Source organism: Coregonus lavaretus (assembly GCF_964263955.1).
Source record: "Coregonus lavaretus genome assembly, chromosome: 34".
Classification (NCBI taxonomy): domain Eukaryota; kingdom Metazoa; phylum Chordata; class Actinopteri; order Salmoniformes; family Salmonidae; genus Coregonus; species Coregonus lavaretus.
The window spans coordinates 25893773-25916408 of record NC_140021.1 but is presented as its reverse complement, the minus strand read 5'-3'; the positions used below and the strand labels follow the sequence as shown (position 1 = coordinate 25916408).

Here is a 22636-nt window from a genome sequence, read left to right as displayed (position 1 = left end):
TTCACTATACAGTGATCCCTCGCCACTTCGCGGTTCACTTATCGCGGATTCGCTATTTCGCGGATTTTCATAATGCATTTTTTATTTTTTTTTGGTGCATTGTGCTCTGCATTCTGATTCGCTAAAAACTCACTCCCGCTTCTTGTATCAAAACATGCTACGAATTGTGCTATCATTTTGTCGTCTCGTGCAGTTATGTGTACGTACATAAAACAGCTTGGCAAATTTACATTAAGTTGGCCAAATTATCTTGTAATTTCGAACATCTTCTAAACCCATAATGTCGACGAAACGGCCTACACGTGAGTCACTGTATTTGTATACATGTAATAGTTGCTAATTGTAAAAAAAAAAAAGTTTTCTATTTCGCGGATTTCACTTATCGCGGGTCATTTTCGGAACGTAACCCCCGCGATAAACGAGGGATTACTGTACATGTTGGGGGTTGCTATTCACGAAGACAGTGTTCTGTCTCACGATTTCCGAGCATGAAACGACATATGGGACGTTCAGTGTGCTGCGTGGCTATATTGACTCCATGTCATTCCATATGGGATCGAATGGTGGGCTTTTGCACAGATTGGGCTCCATCTATCACGGGACGGCAGGCAGGCCAAAAGGACTAAAGGGAATAAATACCCTGCTGTCTCTCTCTGAGCATTAATGCCGAGTTCAAAACAACTCGTAACTTTGAACTCGGAAATCTCTGACTTCCGACTTCAGTGCGTTCAAGACAACTGGGAACTATGCAAAAAACAAGCTCCGTCTGGGGAAAAATAGTTTTGAACAGTCATCCAACTAGGAATTCCAACTCGGCCTCTTTCTAGTGCTCTGCCTCTGACTTTCCAACCTAAAGACCACTGACGTCATGATTTTTCCTCTTATTTTTCCAAGTTCCCAGTTGTCTTAAAAGCACTGTAAAACCCCCATGGTAGGCTACCCTTAGCCAGCTCATATGTGTGAAGCTGGATGCAGTGCTCTCTTCTGCATTAAAACCAGATATCGATCCAGGTTGGATGTGACAGCAGAGATGAGGTGCGCACTGTCGACCACACACCCTGACTTTGAGAAGCTCTGACGCGAGCGACATGCATCAAGCAAACCCATCTCATTAGTGGTGGTGCGATAAGAGACGACATGTCAGACTAATTTGCCATTGACTGCCACACATTAAAAGTATGTAATGGTGAGTTAAGACAATCAGAAATAATGTTGGAATGTTTTAATGACAGAATTCTTCACATGGGTGGGGTCGTGAGAATTTTCAGTTATCAAAATGGGGTCATGGGCCAAAAGAGTTTGGGAAGCCCTGCCTTAGTCACTGTTCTAGCCGGCTACCACCCGGACTCTACCCTGCACCTTAGCGACTGCTGCCCTATGTACGTGGTCATTGAACACCGGTCATTTTAATAATGTTTACATACTGTTTTACCCACTTTATATGTAAATTACTGTATTCTAGTCATGGCGCATCCTACATAACTACTGCTTTTCTATTCATTTACTGTCCGTACTGTCGTTACACACCGTTATGTGTATATACACTACATTAATAAAACTAATTCCAAAATCATGGGCATTAAACCCCTTAAGGTTGATGTCCACGCCCCCGTGGAAATCTAATTAGTATAATAAAGAAATCCCCATAAAAATCTGTCAGTCTAAGCTAGAGATATCCACCGCATCCGCCTATATTGCACTTCCGCATCTACGGTGAAAGGTGACAGAGCTAGAGCAGTGTTTGTCAGACCATGAGACATCCCGAAAATCGGGCTTCTCACAAAATTGTCTGTACAGTTTGGCCTACACGGCAGAAATTTGACGAACTGACTTGTTGGAAAGGTGGCACCCTATTACAGTGCCACGTTGAAAGTCACAGCTCTTCAGTAAGGTCATTCTTCTGCCTATGTTTGTCTAAGGAAATTGCATGGCTGTGTGCTCGGTTTTATACACCTGTCAGCAATGGGTGTGGCTGAAATAGCCGATTCCACTAATTTGAAGGGGTGTCCACATACTTTTGTATATACAGTGGGGGAAAAAAGTATTTAGTAAGCCACCAATTGTGCAAGTTCTCCCACTTAAAAAGATGAGAGAGGCCTGTAATTTTCATCATAGGTACACATCAACTATGACAGACAAAATGAGGGGAACAAATCCAGAAAATCACATTGTAGGATTTTTTATGAATTTATTTGCAAATTATGGTGGAAAATAAGTATTTGGTCACCTACAAACAAGCAAGATTTCTGGCTCTCACAGACCTGTAACTTCTTCTTTAAGAGTCTCCTTTGTCCTCCACTCGTTACCTGTATTAATGGCACCTGTTTGAACTTGTTATCAGTATAAAAGACACCTGTCCACAACCTCAAACAGTCACACTCCAAACTCCACTATGGCCAAGACCAAAGAGCTGTCAAAGGACACAAGAAACAAAATTGTAGACCTGCACCAAGCTGGGAAGACTGAATCTGCAATAGGTAAACAGCTTGGTTTGAAGAAATCAACTGTGGGAGCAATTATTAGGAAATGGAAGACATACAAGACCACTGATAATCTCCCTCGATCTGTGGCTCCACGCAAGATCTCACCCCGTGGGTTCAAAATGATCACAAGAACAGTGAGCAAAAATCCCAGAACCACACGGGGGGACCTAGTGAATGACCTGCAGAGAGCTGGAACCAAAGTAACAAAGCCTACCATCAGTAACACACTACGCCGCCAGGGACTCAAATCCTGCAGTGCCAGACGTGTCCCCCTGCTTAAGCCAGTACATATCCAGGCCCGTCTGAAGTTTGCTAGAGTGCATTTGGATGATCCAGAAGAGGATTGGGAGAAGGTCATATGGTCAGATGAAACCAAAATAGAACTTTTTGGTAAAAACTCAACTCGTCGTGTTTGGAGGACAAAGAATGCTGAGTTGCATCCAAAGAACACCATACCTACTGTGAAGCATGGGGGTGGAAACATCATGCTTTGGGGCTGTTTTTCTGCAAAGGGACCAGGACGACTGATCCGTGTAAAGCAGGGGTGTCAAACTCATTTTAGCTCAGGGGCCACATGGAGGAAAATCTATTCCCAAGTGGGCCGGACCAGAAAAATCATGGTATATATAACTTAAAAACAACAACTTCAGATTGTTTTCTTTGTTTTAATACGATCAACATACAACATAAAGCTGGAGCCTGAGGACAGTGTGTCCAAAATAATACAAGCACAACATCACTATTAATCATAAAACACGTCAAGTTTATTTGAAAATTCTAAAGAAAAAGAACACAAACACACAATGCCTCAGTGATTAACAGAACTGTTTCACAGATTACATAACTATATCAGGGGGTCATTTCTCAGGCAGAAATGTAGATAAAAAGAATGAAATCCTGTTCCCCAAACAAGTGCAAGAACCACAGAGTCAAGAATAGGTTAAATATACAAATAAAATAAAATCAATTAAAAACAATAGCACATCAACATAAAAACATATAAACATAAAGCTGGAGCCTGAGGACAGTGTGTCCAAAAGCACAACATCACTATTAATCATAAAACGCCTCAAGTTATTTGAAAGTTCTGAGGACAAAGAACACACAAACACACAATGCCTCAGTGATTCACAGAAGTATATCACAGATCACAGAACTATATCAGGGTGTCTCATGTAGCACTTTAAGTGGGGTTGCATAGTTTATTTGACTCCTGATACCTGGCATCTTTTAGCTTTCACCAGCGCATCAATATCAGGCGTCACATCCTGAGTGGCAGCCAACTTCAGGATGTGATTCAAGTGCTTGTGCGTGAGCCTTGAGCGCAGCTTTGTTTTATTTATGCTCATTACAGAGAGAACTTGCTCACAAAGATATGTGGTTCCAAACATGCACAACAGTTTTGCAGCGAGGGCTGTCAAGTTGGGGTAACCTGGCAAGAGATTCTGATTAAATGTGTCCAAGCCAGCTGCAGCAAATTTGCCCTTCAAATCCGAGTCACACTGCAAGTATTATTTCAAGTTGGATGCTGACGGGCAGATCAGAGAGATTCACGGTGATTGGCGAGCAAAAAACGTTGAAGTCTTTCTCCAGTTCACCAAAAATCTGAAAGCGTTGCTCAAACTCCCGTAACAGTCCCGTTATTTTATCTTTGAACCGCTTCATGTCTGCCACATGTTGGGTCGCGCACACATTTTTCAGACAGGGGAAGTGAGCTGCATCACCACCAGCAAGTTGCGTCTCCCACAATGACAGCTTCAACTTGAAAGAACGTATGCTGTCATAATACTGTGTGGCAACTTTGTTGCGCCCTTGCAGCTGTTTGTTCAAGTTATTCAGTTATTCATGCTCTGTAACATCCACCATAAATGCAAGGTCCTGCATCCATTCTGCGGAATAGAATTCTAACACTGGTTTGCCCTTTTCTTCCATGAACTGTTCAATTTCTTCTCGTAAATCAAAGAAACGCCTCAGCACCTCGGCTTAACCATCTTACCTCAGTGTGGTATGGCAGGCCATAGATGTGGTCTTTCTCTCTGAGAAGGCTGTCAAACTGACGGTGATTCAGGCTTCTGGATCGGATGAAATTAACAGTTTGGATGACCACCTTCATGACGTTATCCATCTTTAATGACTTGCAACACAAAGCCTCCTGGTGCAAAATACAGTGAAAAGTCAAAAAATCACGTCCTCCATTTGCAGATTGCACTTTCTCTCTGAACTTTGTCACAACGCCTGCTTTTTTCCTGATCATTGAGGGCGCACCATCTGTAGCCAGGCTGACAGCGCGGGACCAGTCCACTCCGACCCTGTCCAGCGCGCCGACGAGTGCGGTAAACATATCAGCTGCTGTCGTTGTATTTGTCATCGGCACCAACTCCACGAACTCCTCGGTGACGGTCAATGTGTCATCAACTCCGCGGATGAAAATGGCCAGTTGTGCAACATCTGTAATAAACGCAATAAATGACTTTACTTTTTGCTTCAACTGGCTGTCCAAATCCACTGAAAGATCGGAAATCCTGTCTGCAACTGTGTTTCTTGTCAGGCTGATATTTACAAAAGCCTGACGCTTTTCAGGGCACACAATCTCTGCTGCCTTCATCATGCATGTTTTTACAAATTCACCCTCACTAAATGGTTTTGAAGCCACTGCGATTTCATTAGCAATGAGGTAGCTAGCTTTCACTGCAGCGTCACTGATGTCTCGGCTGTGAGTAAACACAGACTTGACCTACTTGCTCTGCCCCGGTATGAACAGTTTGCTTGCTTAACACAATTGCTATTGCGCCATCCAGTGGACGCAATTGGAACAGCAGTTTATTTTATTGAAAAATTGCAGCGCATTTTTATACTTTACAAAATCATCTCGCAGGCCGGATTAAACCCGTTTGCGGGCCTGATCCGGCCCGCGGGCCGGACGTTTGACACCCCTGCGCTACCAGGAGACAGGCCAGTACATCAGGAGACGTGGAGGAGGCCGTAGGAGGGCAACAACCCAGCAGCAGGACCGCTACCTCCGCCTTTGTGCAAGGAGGAGCAGGAGGAGCACTGTCAGAGCCCTGCAAAATGACCTCCAGCAGGCCACAAATGTGCATGTGTCTGCTCAAACGGTCAGAAACAGACTCCATGAGGGTGGTATGAGGGCCCGACGTCCACAGGTGGGGGTTGTACTTACAGCCCAACACCGTGCAGGACGTTTGGCATTTGCCAGAGAACACCAAGACTGGCAAATTCGCCTCTGGCGTCCTGTGCTTTTCACAGATGAAAGCAGGTTCACACTGAGCACATGTGACAGACGTGACAGAGTCTGGAGACGCCGTGGAGAACGTTCTGCTGCCTGCAACATCCTCCAGCATGCCCGGTTTGGCGGTGGGTCAGTCATAGTGTGGGGTGGCATTTCTTTGGGGGGCCGCACAGCCCTCCATGTGCTCCCAGAGGTAGCCTGACTGCCATTAGGTACTGAGATGAGATCCTCAGACCCCTTGTGAGACCATATGCTGGTGCGGTTGGCCCTGGGTTCCTCCTAATGCAAGACAATGCTAGACCTCATGTGGCTGGAGTGTGTCAGCAGTTCCTGCAAGAGGAAGGCATTGATGCTATGGACTGGCCCGCCCGTTCCCCAGACCTGAATCCAATTGAGCACATCTGGGACATCATGTCTCGCTCCATCCACCAACGCCACGTTGCACCACAGACTGTCCAGGAGTTGGCGGATGCTTTAGTCCAGGTCTGGAAGGAGATGCCTCAGGAGACCATCCGCCACCTCATCAGGAGCATGCCCAGGCGTTGTAGGGAGGTCATACAGGCACGTGGAGGCCACACATACTACTGAGCCTAATTTTGACTTGTTTTAAGGACATTACATCAAAGTTGGATCAGCCTGTAGTGTGGTTTTCCACTTTAATATTGAGGGTGACTCCAAATCCAGACCTCCATGGGTTGATCAATTTGATTTCCATTGATAATTTTTGTGTGATTTTGTTGTCGGCACATTCAACTATGTAAAGGAAAAAGTATTTAATAAGATTATTTAATTCATTCAGATCTAGGATGTGTTGTTTAAGTGTTCCCTTTATTTTTTTGAGCAGTATATATATATATATATATATATATATATATATATATATATATATATATATATATATATATATATATATATATATGTATCGGTCTCTGACATGGCTTGTTCTTTTTATTTATCTGGATTGTGTATTTTTTTTTTTGCTAGGTATTACTGCACTGTTGGAGCTAAAAACACAAGCATTTTGCTGCACCTGCGATAACATCTGCAAATCTGTGTATGCGACCAATAAACTTTGATTAGATTTGATATATGCTACTGTAAATGTGTTGGTTTGTTCTTGAATGGGGCTTTAAATGTGTTGGTTCATTAGTGAATGAGGCTTTAAATGTGTTGGATGCCCATAAAACCAATAAGCATGCTGTTCTTTAATCGGTGTGCGCGCGCTCGTGTGTTTGTGTGTGTATATTCTGCGGCACCCTGTAAATGAGACTAGTGTTGCTTGCTGCATTCCAGCGTGGCGGTCGTTGTGTGGCACAACAAGCCTGGATGTTGACAGGGTCCCAAACTCCAACCCGCTCCCCTCTCACTCTCCCAAAAAACTGCATTCATTATCTCCAAACCGCAAGCCCAACCCTGTCCTTGAAAGGAATTACTGCATTGTCGATAAACAAAAGACTCTAGTCAAGCTAAGTGTGCCAACGCCTAACGCCGAGGTGATCAGTATGCATGAGCACATCGCCTCAAAGGTGATTTTCTCTACACAACCCTTGACTGCAGAGAATTCTCAATGTGTTTTCACTCAATGCAAATCCTAAAATGTTAAATGGAAGACCTATTTCGGTTGAATGCTTTCAGTTGTGCAACTGACTAGGTATCCCCTTTCCAACACAGATACCCTGTTGTCTTTTCTGTCTCCTCAGCTGCCAGACGGGAGCTTTGGAATAAATGAGAAACCTTGTAATATTCTTTAGGAGCCTCAATTTCGGTTACCTCCACACGCTTTATGCTACTGCATGTTAAACAATGCAAATGACCAAAGAAGCATTTTCCTCTCTCTCGAGTGGTGTAATTCTCATATCTCATAAGTCCTCTCCAGGCTGAAATGCCGCCAGTGATTTCCATATTTTAACTGCATGTAGTTTTCGTTTCTCTCTGAGGCTCATCAAGTGTTGCATAGTCATCTAAGGCCAATCGCACTACAGTGTATTCCTCACTGTTTCTTTGAGTGAATATGTTTGCCTACTAGATGTTGGCCTCGTCGCTGTAGGAGACATTGGGGTCTTTGGCTGTACATTTTGCATTCACAGTTGTCATTTAGCAGATTTATCCAGCTTGACTTACTCTCTGTAGACTACATGATATGGTGGAGTGACCAAAGAATAGACCTGTGTTCAAATAATGTTTGTTTTCTTTCAAATAGCTCTAGCTTCACTTTGAGCTTGAAGTTAAGAGAAAATTCAGCAACTCCTGAAGGACAGTGGAAGTTGATTAAAATGCCATAGATATTGTTAAAACCAACGCCTTTCCACCCGTGGCCTTCATCAGGGTTTTTCTTGATTGAGCTTGACCCATAGACAGTTAGTCAAAATGCTAAGTCTTAGAGCCAGTGTGAGATCTTCAACGGGATAACATACCGTATGGAACAAACGCGGTCTACAACTAAACTGTCTGTTGTTCTTTCATGATATCCTAATCTACACATCTAAATTTGTGACTTAAATTGTTTGACACAGAAGAGTGGGCGTCCCTTCATGTGTACGATTTTAAATTGAGACGTATGCGGTCCTAAGCAGTGATACGCCTTATCAGCATTTATACATTCATTTTCTGTTGTCCTTATTACAGATCTCATTAAGAGATGTTCTGTACTAATTAACTTATCAGATCTCATTCTCATCACAATGACATCAAATGAGCCCTGTCTAAGTCCGTTATTTTCCTTAGTTAAGGAAGTTATTTTCCTTAGTTAAGGACAATGAGGTATTGTGCTAATAATGTTTGCGGTGTTTCACATCAAATGACAAAATGAAGGAGTATGTATGTATACATTGCAATGTCAACAGGTAGCATAGTGGTTAGAGCATTGGGCCAGTAACTGCAAGGTTGCTAGTTCGAAACCCTGAGCCTACTAGGTGAAAAATCTGTCGATCTGACCTTGAGCAAGGTACCTTAACCCTAATTGCTCCAGGGTCACCGTCAACATTTCCATTTCACACCACACACTTGTACAGGTTACGCACTTGTACATATGTGAAACAGGACAGATATAAGCAGCCCCTATTTGACCTTGCCATTCTAAACACTACTAATCCCTGTCCTTTAGATCTGCCGTAAACTGACCTTGTCTCTTCCCTTTTTCCCGCTCATTATCTCCTTTCTTTGGTCCACCTTTCTCTTTTCTTCTCCTCTGTCTCACTCTACCGCTCCCTGCTGCAGATAACTTCCCTCAGATGGCTCATCAGAAGCGCTTCATCGAGCGGAAATACAGACAGGAGCTGAAAGAGATGAGACGAGATAGGGATCGCCAGGAGAAGGAGGGAGACGAGCCAGAGGACAGCAGGAAGTAACAGAGCCCCTCTCCGACCAATCGATATGGACAGAGCATTTTTTCGACCAGTCAAGATGGACGATATTGAAGAGTTTAGGGAAGGTGCAGGAGGTGGAGGGATAAACAACTTCCAAACACTCTGAATTGCAAAATAAAAATATGTCCTCTCCTCGACTACTCCCCTTCATCTGCATCTGATTGGAGAAGATTTGACAGGTAAAAACAATATGGTGGAAGCTCATCATAAGGCTGGCTTTCACCTGGTCAGTTCATTCAGATCAATGGAAGGAGAGGATGTGAGGAGAGGACATCTTTTTTGGGCAATTGAGAAAGCACTAGTCTACAGTACACACCCTCTACTGTCTCGTCCCATTGGTTTGAGGATTGCCTTGCATTTTTAGGGTTTGTTTAGGTTTGTTTTGAGCTGCTTTTATGTGTAGGTCTTAATCAATTGAATGTTGATTATGTAGTCAGGTTTTAAACTAAATCTAGAACATTGCTGGTTGTCGATCATGATTATAATGAATGGCAATGACAGAAATGCTTTGTTTTAAATGTCTTTTTTATTTGTACTGCAAGTGACATTGATAATAATTGATATGAATAAAGGTATTTGAAATGTTAATTGATTTGTCATTTCATGAAATCTGTCCTCTTGCCATACTCCTCATAATCAGTGTCTGACACCAAATCGCTCAATGGGAAAACTAGTAGTGGCATATCACGTGCACGTTATGAAGAGGAAAGCGTTAATATAATTCAAAGACATTAAATATGATGTAAAATGCCACCATCTGTCTTGCATCTGCTGCCTCTAACAATTTAAAATGTTTTCCACCGATTTGACAGTTTTTAAAGATCTTAATTATAGATAGTGTGTATTTAATGATTGCTTCAGTTCAGTAGCCACAGGTTCCATGCTATTAACCACTTTACTGTCTTGAATTTCAACATTCATCATAAGAACTTAAACTACCATAAAGCCAGGCTGACGTCATCCTAGGCAAAAACTAAGGGAACATGGCTAATGTGCAGACAGATGTTTTTATTTACAAATTAGTTTAAATGTTATTAGGGTTAAGGTAATGGTCCGTCCGTTTTAGATTTTGTCTAGTCGGGCTGTCAAGTGGATGCTGTTCATAATAGTCCCTACGTTCTTCCTGCTGTATGTCTGTCAAAATGCCCAATGTTGGGACAACAAATATTTTCTGAATTCGAAACACTGATGTTTACACGCAGAAACAAAATAAGGATGAATGCATGATTTAAAGATATTTAATCGTGTTGAGTCATATAAATATCGAGTACAAAAATCACATTGTACAAAGCAGATTAATGAATGGGCATTGAATCATGACGGGGCCCCTTTAAACTACTGCACATAATGTAACCTATCATAGTATTAATCCACATAGACAAAACTTAGGCTGCATTCCTATTCTCCACCCTTCTCCTGAAGTGTGCACTTGCACACTTTCTCACATAGTAAGTAAGCCATGGACAAGCCAGAACGGCCCATATGGGCAGGAGCCTATCTCCTCTTTCTGTAGCGTGAGGCAGCTTGACCCCCTGGAGAGGACGCTACTTGGATGGATTTAACAATGGTGGAAACTCCCACTAGCCAATGCTTTCACAATTCCTATGCTTTTAAATCCATGATTGGAAGTGTAAATGTGCTTTAGTGATGGAAGGAGAATCAGGATGCAGCCATACACTGCTCAATCACATAGTCAACAACATAATATGGAGGCAACCTTAAGGCTAACCAACCGTGTCTACATTAACGCCCAACAGACCGGTCATATCTTTAGAAAGAGGACATCAGTACTATCTCTGGTCCAGAGTGTGAACAGGAAGCCTCAGCATAAGCAAACCACACTAACACCCTGGACCAGAGCTTACTATAGGTTAACCATATCTGGCAGCTAACATTTCGCTACAAACCCCCAATAGCATTAACTTGTGTTGTGACACTGCATGCTTGATGTACTGTTTTTTTAAATGTATGTCCTTAGTTGAGCATGTTGTAAATGCTGAAAGGCAAGAACAGTCTCAATAAAGAAGCACAAACATGTATTTATAGTGACATGCTGCTGAAACCCTGAATTAAATAGAGAAAATGGATGTACCAATCCCAGATTGCCCATTTAAATAAATAAATTATGAGGGGAAAATAATAATGCACTCTTCTGTTGTCATTTTCTCTTGTAATTTAAACTAGACGTCTACCGTTCAGAGCAGAAGAGGAACGATTGTTTTTCAGTTCAGAGGGTTTAGGAACCCAAATGAATGCTTATCAAAGCAATGTTTGCCACAATCTCAAATAGTCACTTACACAGTGTGCACTCAATGGTCAAAGAATTGAAATGCAAAAAGAAAATAACTTGCTGATTACAATTATTTAGCATATAATATAGTATACATTTTTAACAAGTGTGTTCTTGACTTAGAGGATTGTCTAAACTACCTCACCATTTTCATTGTTTACAGCCATTTATTTCTTTGAAAAACAATATATAATGTACAATTTGTGTGAATTGTGAATGCTGCGGACAGAGACAGGAAAATAATAACACCGTTGTTGTGGTGTTATTAGTTTGAAATGTCTGCTAAATGTCATCCTTCTGCAGTGATACTATTGTTCAATTTGTATGTTTTGGCCTTGGGCAAGTTGCTTAATTTGAATTGCTCAATTTTCTTACTACGTATATGTCAAACCATTTCATGATGGCAAACCAATCTAATGACCATTTCATATGTATATGTCAAAACATTTTATGATCCCAATATTGTGTTGACCTGTACCTCTTATGTCAATCCCAACGAAATGTCAACACTCTTTCTTACAACTGAAAATGTAATCTTTCCCTTAATATCTAGCCTTTCTCCCCACATAGTCCCAATATGTCAGGCCTGTGAAACTTTGTCAAATGGATGGTCAACCATCAATTAATTACTCAGTTTAATTAACCAAGAAAAGCATAGAGTAAAACACTGAGTAAAGAATCATATTTAATTTGAACTGCATGTTTAGTTCATTAGGGTAACACTTTACAATAACCCTTTATAAAGAGTACCTTATTGCAAAGTGTTATTGACATTAGCTTTTCAGAGAGTCAGCGCTCTGAGGAGCTTTTTGGTCCAGGTGTTTCAGCTCCCCCCACAGAGAATGATGTCCCAAATGGCACCCTACTGTACCCTGGTACAAATGTAGTGCACTATATAGGGAATAGTGTGCCATTTGGGATGCAGAATATGTAAAGCTATGTGGAGATGTGGATCAGGTGTTGTTATTGACGGTCAGAAAGGTGACGGTCAGAAATGTGACGTCCAACCCATAGAAATAGAATGAGTAGAGTGGATGTCCCCATTCAAGTCAATGATGCCACAGTGGGTGGACTGGCGGCCATTTTGACTGTACCCATAGAATTAGAGCATTATATTTCTATGGTCCAACCCCTCAGTCTCTTAGCATGGCTTTATGTGACTTCAAAAGAAGATTGTGACATACATAGCCAATGCTGTAAGGGAATGGGACGCTAGAAACCTGATAACAGAACTGTACAGCGTATTGTATCAATTTACAGATACACACAAGATAAGATATATCTCACAATATGCAGCTATTCATTCCAGAAACTCTGAACAATTCATAGGTGTTGTCTGTCAAGTTCACCAGAAAACCGCTTGCTGTTCGTCCCTCTGTTGCAGGCAGCTTTTGGAAAAACAGAAGAGAAGAAGTATGTTTGTATATAGAGATATATGTGGGGCCTGGTGCACAGAGTACAGTACCCCCATATAAAACGAAGCGTCTTCTTGACAAGTATTTTCCTCAGAAGTCCCCAGCTGCCTTGCAGAGAGAGAGACCACTAATACAGGCAGGGTGCACCAAGCGTCGTCCTCCTGGTCCTCCAGAGAGGTCAAAGATCAACGGTGATCAACAACAGTAAAAGAACACTTTGACAAATACTGCCTTGTCTGTTTGTGTCTTTCTTGTTGTGTTCTATTGTTTGCCACTTTCACAAAGTACCAGGAGTTAAGTTCACTTTAGCTAGTGTGTGAGTGTTTGCTTGTTTGTTGTACACTTTCCTTTAGCTCCCCTCTTACGAGCTCCCTTCTCTCTGGTTAGGAATCCCTGCAGCCGTCACTGTCCTCTACCCCGTACATATCAGCTAGTTTTCTAAACCTGGGTCCCCACTCGCTCAGGTAGTTATAGTCCTGGTCTCCCTCCGTGGTCACGGAGCCCAGGGAGCTCAGGGACTCGGCCACCGAGCCGCTTCCCTCGTAGGCGTAGGTGGCCAGGGAGTCATAGGGCGGCGCTGTGGGGTCCTGGTCGTTGTCCTGGAGCCTTTGGTTTATGAATTCCCTGACGTCCGAGTTGTCCCTGTGGGCAGGGGGGAGGACCACGGTCCGACGGACAGGAGGATGCAGGGTCTCCGGCTTAATGTCCCTGCGCTGTTTGGTCTCCTCGATAGCCTCTGGGTTGCGCAGCGTGCCGATATCAAAGGCCTGGGTGTCCTCCTCTCCGCCCCCCTCATCGTTGTAGCTGACGACGTTGTCTCTCACATCCTCTTTGGAGATGATCAGAGGCTCCTTCTTCCTCTGTTGCCTCCTCAGGGCAGCGAACAGCACCACGATTACTACAGACACAAAGAAAGAGAGAGAGAAGAACTTGAGTATGAGATGGGAGAGGAAAAGAAATGAGGTGAGGAATGTGCTTCGATCCTCAATAATGCATTGATAATGATTATTTCAGAAACAAGACAAAGAAATGCTTTTGAACTTTTGTTATTTTTCCCACCTGTGTTCCTTCTATTTTCTGAAGGATAGTTGGTGTCTGTTGGGAACCATTGGTGGTGTGCATACAGTATGTGGATACACTCACTGATAAACAGGGCTTTGGTGGGCTGAGACAGGCTTGAGCTGCCACAAAATACTTGGTATGGATTTGTATCACCTATCTAGCTCTGTGCAGTTGCAGTGAAGATAAGTAAACTGCAAGGAAAGGTTTGGCTAACAGAGATCAGAATATGACATGGCGTAAGTCAATGTCTTCTGAATGTGTTGCTTATCATCTGTGTGTGTTGATGTGATTGATGTTTTAATGTGCTGTATGTAGGACACATGCAAGATAAAATGTTCAATAAAGCGTTTTTAATTTAACTGAATTGTACAGTACTCACTGAGCAGTATGAGGACACAGATGATGATGGCCATGAGGGCTCCAGTGCTGAGCCCTGCGGTGAGGACCAGAGCTTCCTGGTTACACAGCTGCATGTTCCCCTCACGGTCGCAGGTACAAACACGCACAGTCAGGGTGTTGGTGCTGCTCTGCATGGGAAAGTCCCCGTCCGATATCACCACAGGAACCAGGTAGGTGCTCCTCTGTAGCCGGCTGTAGCTGTTCCTTCTGGTCAGGATCCAAGCCGTGTTGTCTGTTGGAGATAGACGTCTTAGAGTTGGATACTATACAAGTCAGCAGTGTTGTCTGTGGAGATAGACGTCTTTGAGTTGGATACTATATAAGTCAGCAGTGTTGTCTGTGGAGATAGATGTCTTAGAGTTGGATACTATACAAGTCAGCAGTGTTGTCTGTGGAGATAGACGTCTTAGAGTTGGATACTATATAAGTCAGCAGTGTTGTCTATAAAGATAGACGTCTTTGAATTGGATACTATACAAGTCAGCAGTGTTGTCTGTGGAGATAGACGTCTTAGAGTTGGATACTATATAAGTCAGCAGTGTTGTCTGTGGAGATAGACGTCTTTGAATTGGATACTATACAAGTCAGCAGTGTTGTCTGTGGAGATAGACGTCTTAGAGTTGGATACTATATAAGTCAGCAGTGTTGGCTGTGGAGATAGACGTCTTAGAGTTGGATACTATATAAGTCAGCAGTGTTGTCTGTGGAGATAGACGTCTTTGAGTTGGATACTATATAAGTCAGCAGTGTTGTCTGTGGAGATAGACGTCTTTGAATTGGATACTATACAAGTCAGCAGTGTTGGCTGTGGAGATAGACGTCTTTGAGTTGGATACTATATAAGTCAGCAGTGTTGTCTGTGGAGATAGACGTCTTTGAATTGGATACTATACAAGTCAGCAGTGTTGGCTGTGGAGATAGACGTCTTAGAGTTGGATACTATATGTCAGCAGTGTTGGCTGTGGAGATAGACGTCTTAGAGTTGGATACTATATAAGTCAGCAGTGTTGTCTGTGGAGATAGACGTCTTTGAGTTGGATACTATATAAGTCAGCAGTGTTGTCTGTGGAGATAGACATCTTTGAATTGGATACTATACAAGTCAGCAGTGTTGGCTGTGGAGATAGACGTCTTAGAGTTGGATACTATATAAGTCAGCAGTGTTGTCTGTGGAGATAGACGTCTTTGAGTTGGATACTATATAAGTCAGCAGTGTTGTCTATGGAGATAGACGTCTTCGAGTTGGATACTATATAAGTCAGCAGTGTTGTCTGTGGAGATAGACGTCTTCGAGTTGGATACTATATAAGTCAGCAGTGTTGTCTGTGGAGATAGACGTCTTCGAGTTGGATACTGTATAAGTCAGCAGTGTTGTCTGTGGAGAGGCACTGAGGAGTAAGCAGCTATAGGCTATGTTGTCTGTTAGACACTTTAGAGTTAGCTACTATACAAGTTAGATATAGGAATGTTCCCCAGTTTCAAAGAAGTTTGTTTCTTTCAATAAAGTTTATTGTCTCCAATTAATAGCCTTAAATATTATATTAGAGTGTGCTTAAATATATATGAATAGGTGAGGTTGACAAATTGCTGTGTTGGGGAAGCTACTCCGAAAATATAGATTATTAAGGTACCAATTATCTCACACTTGAAGAAGTTAAACTACCATTAAGTGTTTACTTAAAGTAACTATCCAATGTTTCCAGATTTCTATGAAATATGACCTATAATTAATTACTGAGTGAAATATTGTTTTCTAAAAAAAAATATTAAGTATGGTAAAAAGCAGTTTTCTGTGTTGGAATGGTGTGGGCGTATACCGGTCATAAAAAATATTCACAGAGTAGACTGCTGATTGGCCAGCTCAGCCAAATAGCCAACATGACATATTCAATGAGGAAATAGCAAGTATTTTTTTAAACGGTCTGTTTGAGATACAAGTTGGAGGTGTTCTTTATGTGTTTTTTCTCCAATTTATCCTTTGGCCACAAATATGAGTATAAGACGTGTCAACAACATTATTTGGGTATGAGTTAACAGAATATGAACGTATAAAAATATTCACGGGCGGCAGGTAGCTTAGTGGTTAAGAGCGTTGTGCCAGTAACCGAAAGGTCGCTGGTTCTAATCCCCGAGCCGACTAGGTGAAAAATCTGTCGATGTGCCCTTGAGCAAGGCACTTAACCCTAATTGCTCATGTAAGTCGCTCTGGACAAAAAAAAATAATAATAATACAAAAAAAAAAAAAAAAAAAAAAGGTTAAAAAATGGACAAAAATAAATAAAAAAAAATAAAAGGTACTTTAACTAAAGTTGCTATGAAAAAGTAGTTCACTACTTCTTGGTAAATTATCATATCTAAATCTGAAACGTTATAGACTACAAATTGCAAGAACAGATTTAGCCTATTAAACACAAAAACTATGTTTCAATGTGAGAATTAGGCAGGTCTGATGCTGAAAATGTAAGGAAATGCTTGCCTCCTTCACCCATATTTAATTAGAATTTTGCCCAAAAAAGTAATATGTAGTTCCAGTAGTTAGCTCACCGCTACATGGTAAAAAAAAAAAAAATATATTAACTACTAGTTGAACTACTGAATGTAGTTCAACTACCACCAAACTACTGCAAAATGTTGTTACAAGTTGAACTACTTGTAGTTCACTACTGTGATCACGGCTGCTGTGGAAAACATTTGTTTTGAAAAAACTAAATAAAAAAAACTGGTTATTAATTAACTTGTGTGTCAGCTGTTGTTCTCCAAGAAGAAGTGTACCTTTGTTGTCTCGGACGGTGAAGTTGGCTTTCCCTGAGACCTCGTGTGCTAGACTGAAGAAGAATCTGTGTCCACTGATAGGCTCGTCAGCATCTGTAGCGCTCACTGTCTGAATCCTCTGAGAAAGGTAAGAAAAATATGATCAAACACAGATGACATACTTCTTCTTCTTTTGTCATGTCTTTATCCAGATGAACAAGACAAAAGGGTTAAGGAGAGAAGGGAGCTCTAATGTTAAACCTGAAAACCCTCCGGTATAAGGTCATTTTCTGTGACCGAGGCAAGGTTTAACTGATGAAGGTACGATCACTTGGGGGATCTTAGGTGGGAAAGAAGACATACTGTAGTGGTTTAAAATAATAATACATTGTTTTCCATTACCTGGTTAGCCTTGGCGTTTTCACAGACGAATGTTTCGTAGTAAGTGGCGAATGTAGGAGCGTTGTCATTAATGTCCAGTACTCTGATGTACACTGGTACGCGGCTCATCAGCCGTGGATTGTCTTTGAAACACAGAAACATTACATTTAATAACCACACCAAGGAAACACAATAACTGCCTTTGATATGATTACTGCTCATAGTACTGTACATGTAACTACTAGAAGTAATTGTAGTAGTTCACTGACACACATATACACACACCCAATTTCCACTTGTACCGATGGAGTGGATCATATGTATGTATGTGTGTGTGTCAATGATCAACATGCTACTTACTGAACTCAGTGGCGATGACAGAGATGTTGTGCCAAAGGTTCGCCTCTCTGTCCAGAGTCGTTAGCATGAACACTGAGCCGTTACCCGGGTGCACGTTGAACACCCTGTCCATGTCTGTATGCCGGTCAATTGAGTACCTGCACATAGCAAACAACAACTATAAGCATCCTCTTCACTTTCTCACAACACAAACAATTATAAGCTGCCTCATTTTCTTTCACACAAACCCAATGCACCGTGACCTTGGCTGTGAGGCAGTGTATTAAGAGTACCTGCACAACACAAACAACAAATATAAGCTTCCTCACAGCCAATATTCACAAGAATATTATACACCCTGTCTTAGTCTGCGCGCTGTTCTATCGAGTACTTGTATCTGCACAAAACAAACAAGTATAAATGTCCTCACTTTCTTTCACAGAAACCCACAACAATACATCATACTGCTACATACAGTATATCATCCAATTTGAAAGCAATTTGGATGACTGACATTTGTAGTCTGGTTGTTCCGCTAAAAATAGAACGACTCCAAAAATGTTTATCTGTGCTATCATGGTGGAGGGGTCCTAATGGCTGTTTGGAGATACACTCGCACACGAATGCATGCACACACAAACATAAATGCATAAACACACACACAAACAGGTTATCTAGTGTTGTTTTTCTTCACTTCCTGAGGACGAGTGTGATACATCAGTTTGATTAATGGAGTAGCGGATGTAGGTTACATCCCAAATGCACCCTATTCCCTATATAGTGCACTACTATTGTCCAGGTCTCATAGTGCTATATAGGGAATAGGGTGCCATTTGGGACACAAACATAGACATTGAAGAGAGCAGGGGAGTAGATGGGGGAAGCAGACCCCCGGAGGGGGTGTGCGTGAACCAGGTCTCTCAGGGACCATGCACCACCGCACCCCTACCCTCATCTCCTTTCTCCCTATCTCCCCTCTCCGTCTACTCTCTAATCCTCTACCCTTCCACAGCCAGTATTTTTAGTTGTTTACCAGCACAAACCGTTTTAGCATTTTTATCTAAACACACACAGGCTCTCTTTGCCCCTCTTGCTTCCGACAGCAAGTCTAAACTCGTTATATCTGTCCTGTTGGGGTGCCAATTGCCTTTCTAATATTCTCAATAATTCAGTTGGCTGGGCCTGGACCCTCCCCTGATTAATTACACCAGATAAAAGTGTGTGTGTGTGCTACTCTCATCCCCTCCTCTCTCCTTTCTTCTCATTCCCTCTCCTTGCTTCTCACCCCCTCTCCTTTCCTCACTTCTCATCTCCTCCCCTCCCCTCCCCTCCCCTCGTCACCCTACTCTCTAAATGCCACAAAGCACATCCTTTTTGATGAGCGCTGATAAAAGTGAATGATACCATATTTGACACCAGTAATAGTGCTCTAACTTCTAGCCTCGGCAGGCACTCCAGGATAACACTCTCTCTCTGATCACCACACTGTGATTGAGGAATGCGCTGCTACTGGCAGGAGTTGTTTAGACTGTATTTGTAACTCAAGTACAGTAAAATATTTGAAAGTAAACAGATAATATGTTGACCCAGGCCTGCTGACCACTAGTAGATGTCTCAGGAGCTGTGTGCATATGTAGTACCTGACAGGGCTGCGGCTACTGTCTGGGTCTGTGGCACTGACCGATCCGATGATGGTGCCTAAGGCCGAGTCCTCTTTGACCTCCATGACGTAGCTGACCCGGTCGAACACCGGCGGCTCGTCCACATCCTCCACGATCAACTTGACCGTCGCCTCGTCCGTAGTCGCCGCGTAGCGCAGGAACCGTGGGTCAGGGTTGGAGTTCTCAACCTGGATCCTTAGAGTGTACAACCGCTTCCTCTCAAAGTCCAGAGGCTGAGGAGAGAGAGAGAAGAGGGTTAACAACTCACACTCACTCACACGCCAGTTAACACATTTTTGTTTAACTTTCTTTCCCTCTCACACACACAAATCCTTTGACATGCAACACTTTTGTTGTCTAAGCAATACACACACAGACACACACAGCGAGATACACACAGACACACATCATCAAGAATTGAATTAATTCAGTGTGACTCAACCTCTCCCTCTTTTCATGTGTCTGGGTGCTATCCTTTCTTTAGTAAATGAACTTGGGTATGCAGTGTAAAAAGGGCTTAAAGGATGAAAAAAAGAAAAAATACATATTCTCTGGTTGAAAACGGCCTATGTGGCATCGATATTGGTCATCAACACGTGTTCTGTTGCCAAAATGGTAAATATAATAATTTGGGTCATAATGTCAGTATTTTCCAAAACAGAGGTTTGCGGGATTTAAGAAATCCAGTGTCCTTGTATATTTGAGAGTTTGGATTTCAGTCATGTCCACAATTATGCCCAGTAACACGAACAGCTGGCAGCACCCATCTAAATGATCGGAGCATGCAATAAGGGTGAATGGGAAAACAGCTGCGCGCTAAACAGTCATAGCAGCAGAACCAACCTAAATAAAGTCTGCCCATTTCTTTATTGGCAGCAGAACTACCCATTAGCACACAGTGCCTCACACTTGTTTACATGAGACAACAATAGGTACAAGACAATGTTATGTTGAAAGAACGATAAATGGTTTGGGTCTTTCCAACTCAAACTTCCTCACATTTGTGAACTAACATTAGCATCACAAACACAATTTATTCCTTTAGCCAAAGTCCTGGTACGGTGGCGGTTTGGGGATATCTCAACTACAGTGAGTGAAGAGGAACAAGCTAAAAGTACGATATAGCGAACATAACACACCCATATCAAACCACACCCCCAAGACGCAATTCGTGTTTCAGAAATTGTATTTCTTAATGAGGCGGAAAAGCCAGGCGAAATCAGTGAGTTCAGACCCCCTTTAAACCGCTATTCTCTTCTCTCCTCTCTCGGTGTGAGTCCCAATAATCTCTCCTTTCTTGAAAGAAAATGACTGGTATATGGTAACTCCATCTAGCTAATGCATACACCAATTCAACTCTTTTAAATTTGTAGGGAGTAGTTTACGAGTGCACACTTCAGGAGGAAGGAGAGATGATTGGGTTGAAACCTCTGGCTCTGTTCTTCACCTTTAAGGTCACACTAATGCTGTCTGGAGAGAACACATCTGACGTGTGATTTTAGTTGTGAGGGAGCTACTAACAAATTCAGGCCTCCAGTCATTGAACAAAAGGTGTGTGTGTGTGTGTGTGTGTACGTGCAGCTGTGCAGGTTTTTCCAATGAGCTTTCAACTGAGTATTGTCTGTACAGCACTTTATATTAATCAAATACAGTAATTTGATATGACCCCTCATACTCAATAAGTCATTGATTGATTTTCTCCTGCTCTGCTCTCTAGACAGGGGTTTGATGATGTCAACATGAACATGTGTTGTTTGGGGACAGCGGTGCAGGAAATGCCCTTTAACTAGACAAGCCATTTAATTAGAGTAGGTTCAGATGTAGACCAGACCCTGTGTACACACACACACACACACACACACACACATAGCTTAGATCCCTCCAAGATCATTACAACAGTAACATCAGCAGAAGGCAATTACATCTTCCTCCACTCAATAATGACCTGATGGAAGTGAAGTGATCAATTTAAAGCTACACCGGAGGAGGGAGCGCTTGAAAAAGCAACAATCTGATTATTTTTAATACATCAAAACCTACAATAGCTCAGCTCCACTGGCTGGTACTGGTGAAAGCCATACCTAGTATCAATAGTCTATCTGACATGACTGGATAAATGTAAGCAATATGGCAAAAATTCCAACCATCCAAAAGGCAAGGTGAAGCAGTTAAAGGGATACTTCGGGATTTTATCACTTCCCCAGAGTCAGATGAACTTGTCGATACCATTTTTATGTCTCTGCGTGCGGTTTGAATGGGGTTGCTAACTAGCGCTAGCGCAATTACTAACTAGGGGCTAGGGCTCTAGGGAGTCAGCCTGGCCTCAGAGCCATACGAAACATACTTTAAGTATTTCTGAGCACCTCCAAGAAGTATTATACTTACATAACTGTCTAGTTACTTTAGACAGGAACTAAAGTAGGGACGTTGGTCGGGGAGGATGGGTGGGTGTAATCTGCGACCAATCCAAAGGGTGCGTGTCCAAGTCGCGTCTGGGACAACTGTAGCATTTTAGCTTCCCCTTCCCCTAACCCTTATTCTAAACTTAACCCAATTCACCTAACCTGTTATGTAAATTCACCTAACCTTTTACGTAAATTATCCTAATCTTTGTCATTAGTTCCCCTAACCGCCAACGTACATTTTCTCCTAATTCTCCTTTGTTGTTACATCATATCAAGCAACCTGATCTCAGATAAAGAATTATAATACTATACGTCCTCCAAGATGTGTGATAAGTTACATCATCCAATTTGTATGCTATTGTACAACTAGGAAATACATACTACACTATATGTCGTATAACTCGTATGATACTGTACAACCGCTATTCCATTCATAATTGAGGGGCTAGGTGTGGATTTGGAATCCAGCCTTAATGAATGAATGTAAAATGTTAATGAACAAGTGCCCAAAGTGGTAGGGTCTAGCGGCTAGGGGCTATGGTTCAATTTGGAATCCAGCCATACTGACCTTCCTGAGGGTGATAACACCTAGGGAGTAGGGTCGAGTGCCTCGTGAACCAGGGACTAGGGGCTCTATTTTCGGCCGGTGTTAATGCTAGTGTCAAATGCACGTTCATTGGCAATTTCGACCTGTTACAGCCAGCCCTCTGCTATTTTCAAATTTTTACGCAAGGATTGGTAATTGTATCTGTCTTATATCAGCTCGCTTGCGCTCAGATGGGAGGGATGTAAATATTTGATGTGTGTCCTTAAAAATGTGATCCAAAGTGCTAATTTC

The 22636-nt window shown here is 42.3% G+C and overlaps 2 protein-coding genes across 2 annotated transcripts in view; one reads left to right on the top strand and one right to left on the bottom strand.

Moving 5' to 3' along the window:
• Window positions 1-9683, top strand: part of drosha (drosha ribonuclease III) — a 142491-nt gene extending 132808 nt beyond the window's left edge. Inside the window, exon 32 of the mRNA XM_084152254.1 lies at window positions 8947-9683. Within this exon, the coding sequence (XP_084008380.1) occupies window positions 8947-9077 (131 nt within the window). The 3' untranslated portion in view covers window positions 9078-9683. The remainder of the gene's footprint in view (window positions 1-8946) is intronic.
• Window positions 9684-13080: 3397 nt separating this feature from the next.
• Window positions 13081-22636, bottom strand: part of LOC311109396 (cadherin-6-like) — a gene marked incomplete at its 5' end in the record, with an annotated part of 50650 nt that continues 41094 nt past the window's right edge. The window contains 6 exons of the mRNA XM_084152255.1: window positions 13081-13698; window positions 14242-14493; window positions 17034-17151; window positions 17415-17536; window positions 17754-17890; window positions 19373-19626. Coding sequence (XP_084008381.1) covers window positions 13184-13698; window positions 14242-14493; window positions 17034-17151; window positions 17415-17536; window positions 17754-17890; window positions 19373-19626 — 1398 coding nt within the window. The 3' untranslated portion in view covers window positions 13081-13183. The remainder of the gene's footprint in view (window positions 13699-14241; window positions 14494-17033; window positions 17152-17414; window positions 17537-17753; window positions 17891-19372; window positions 19627-22636) is intronic.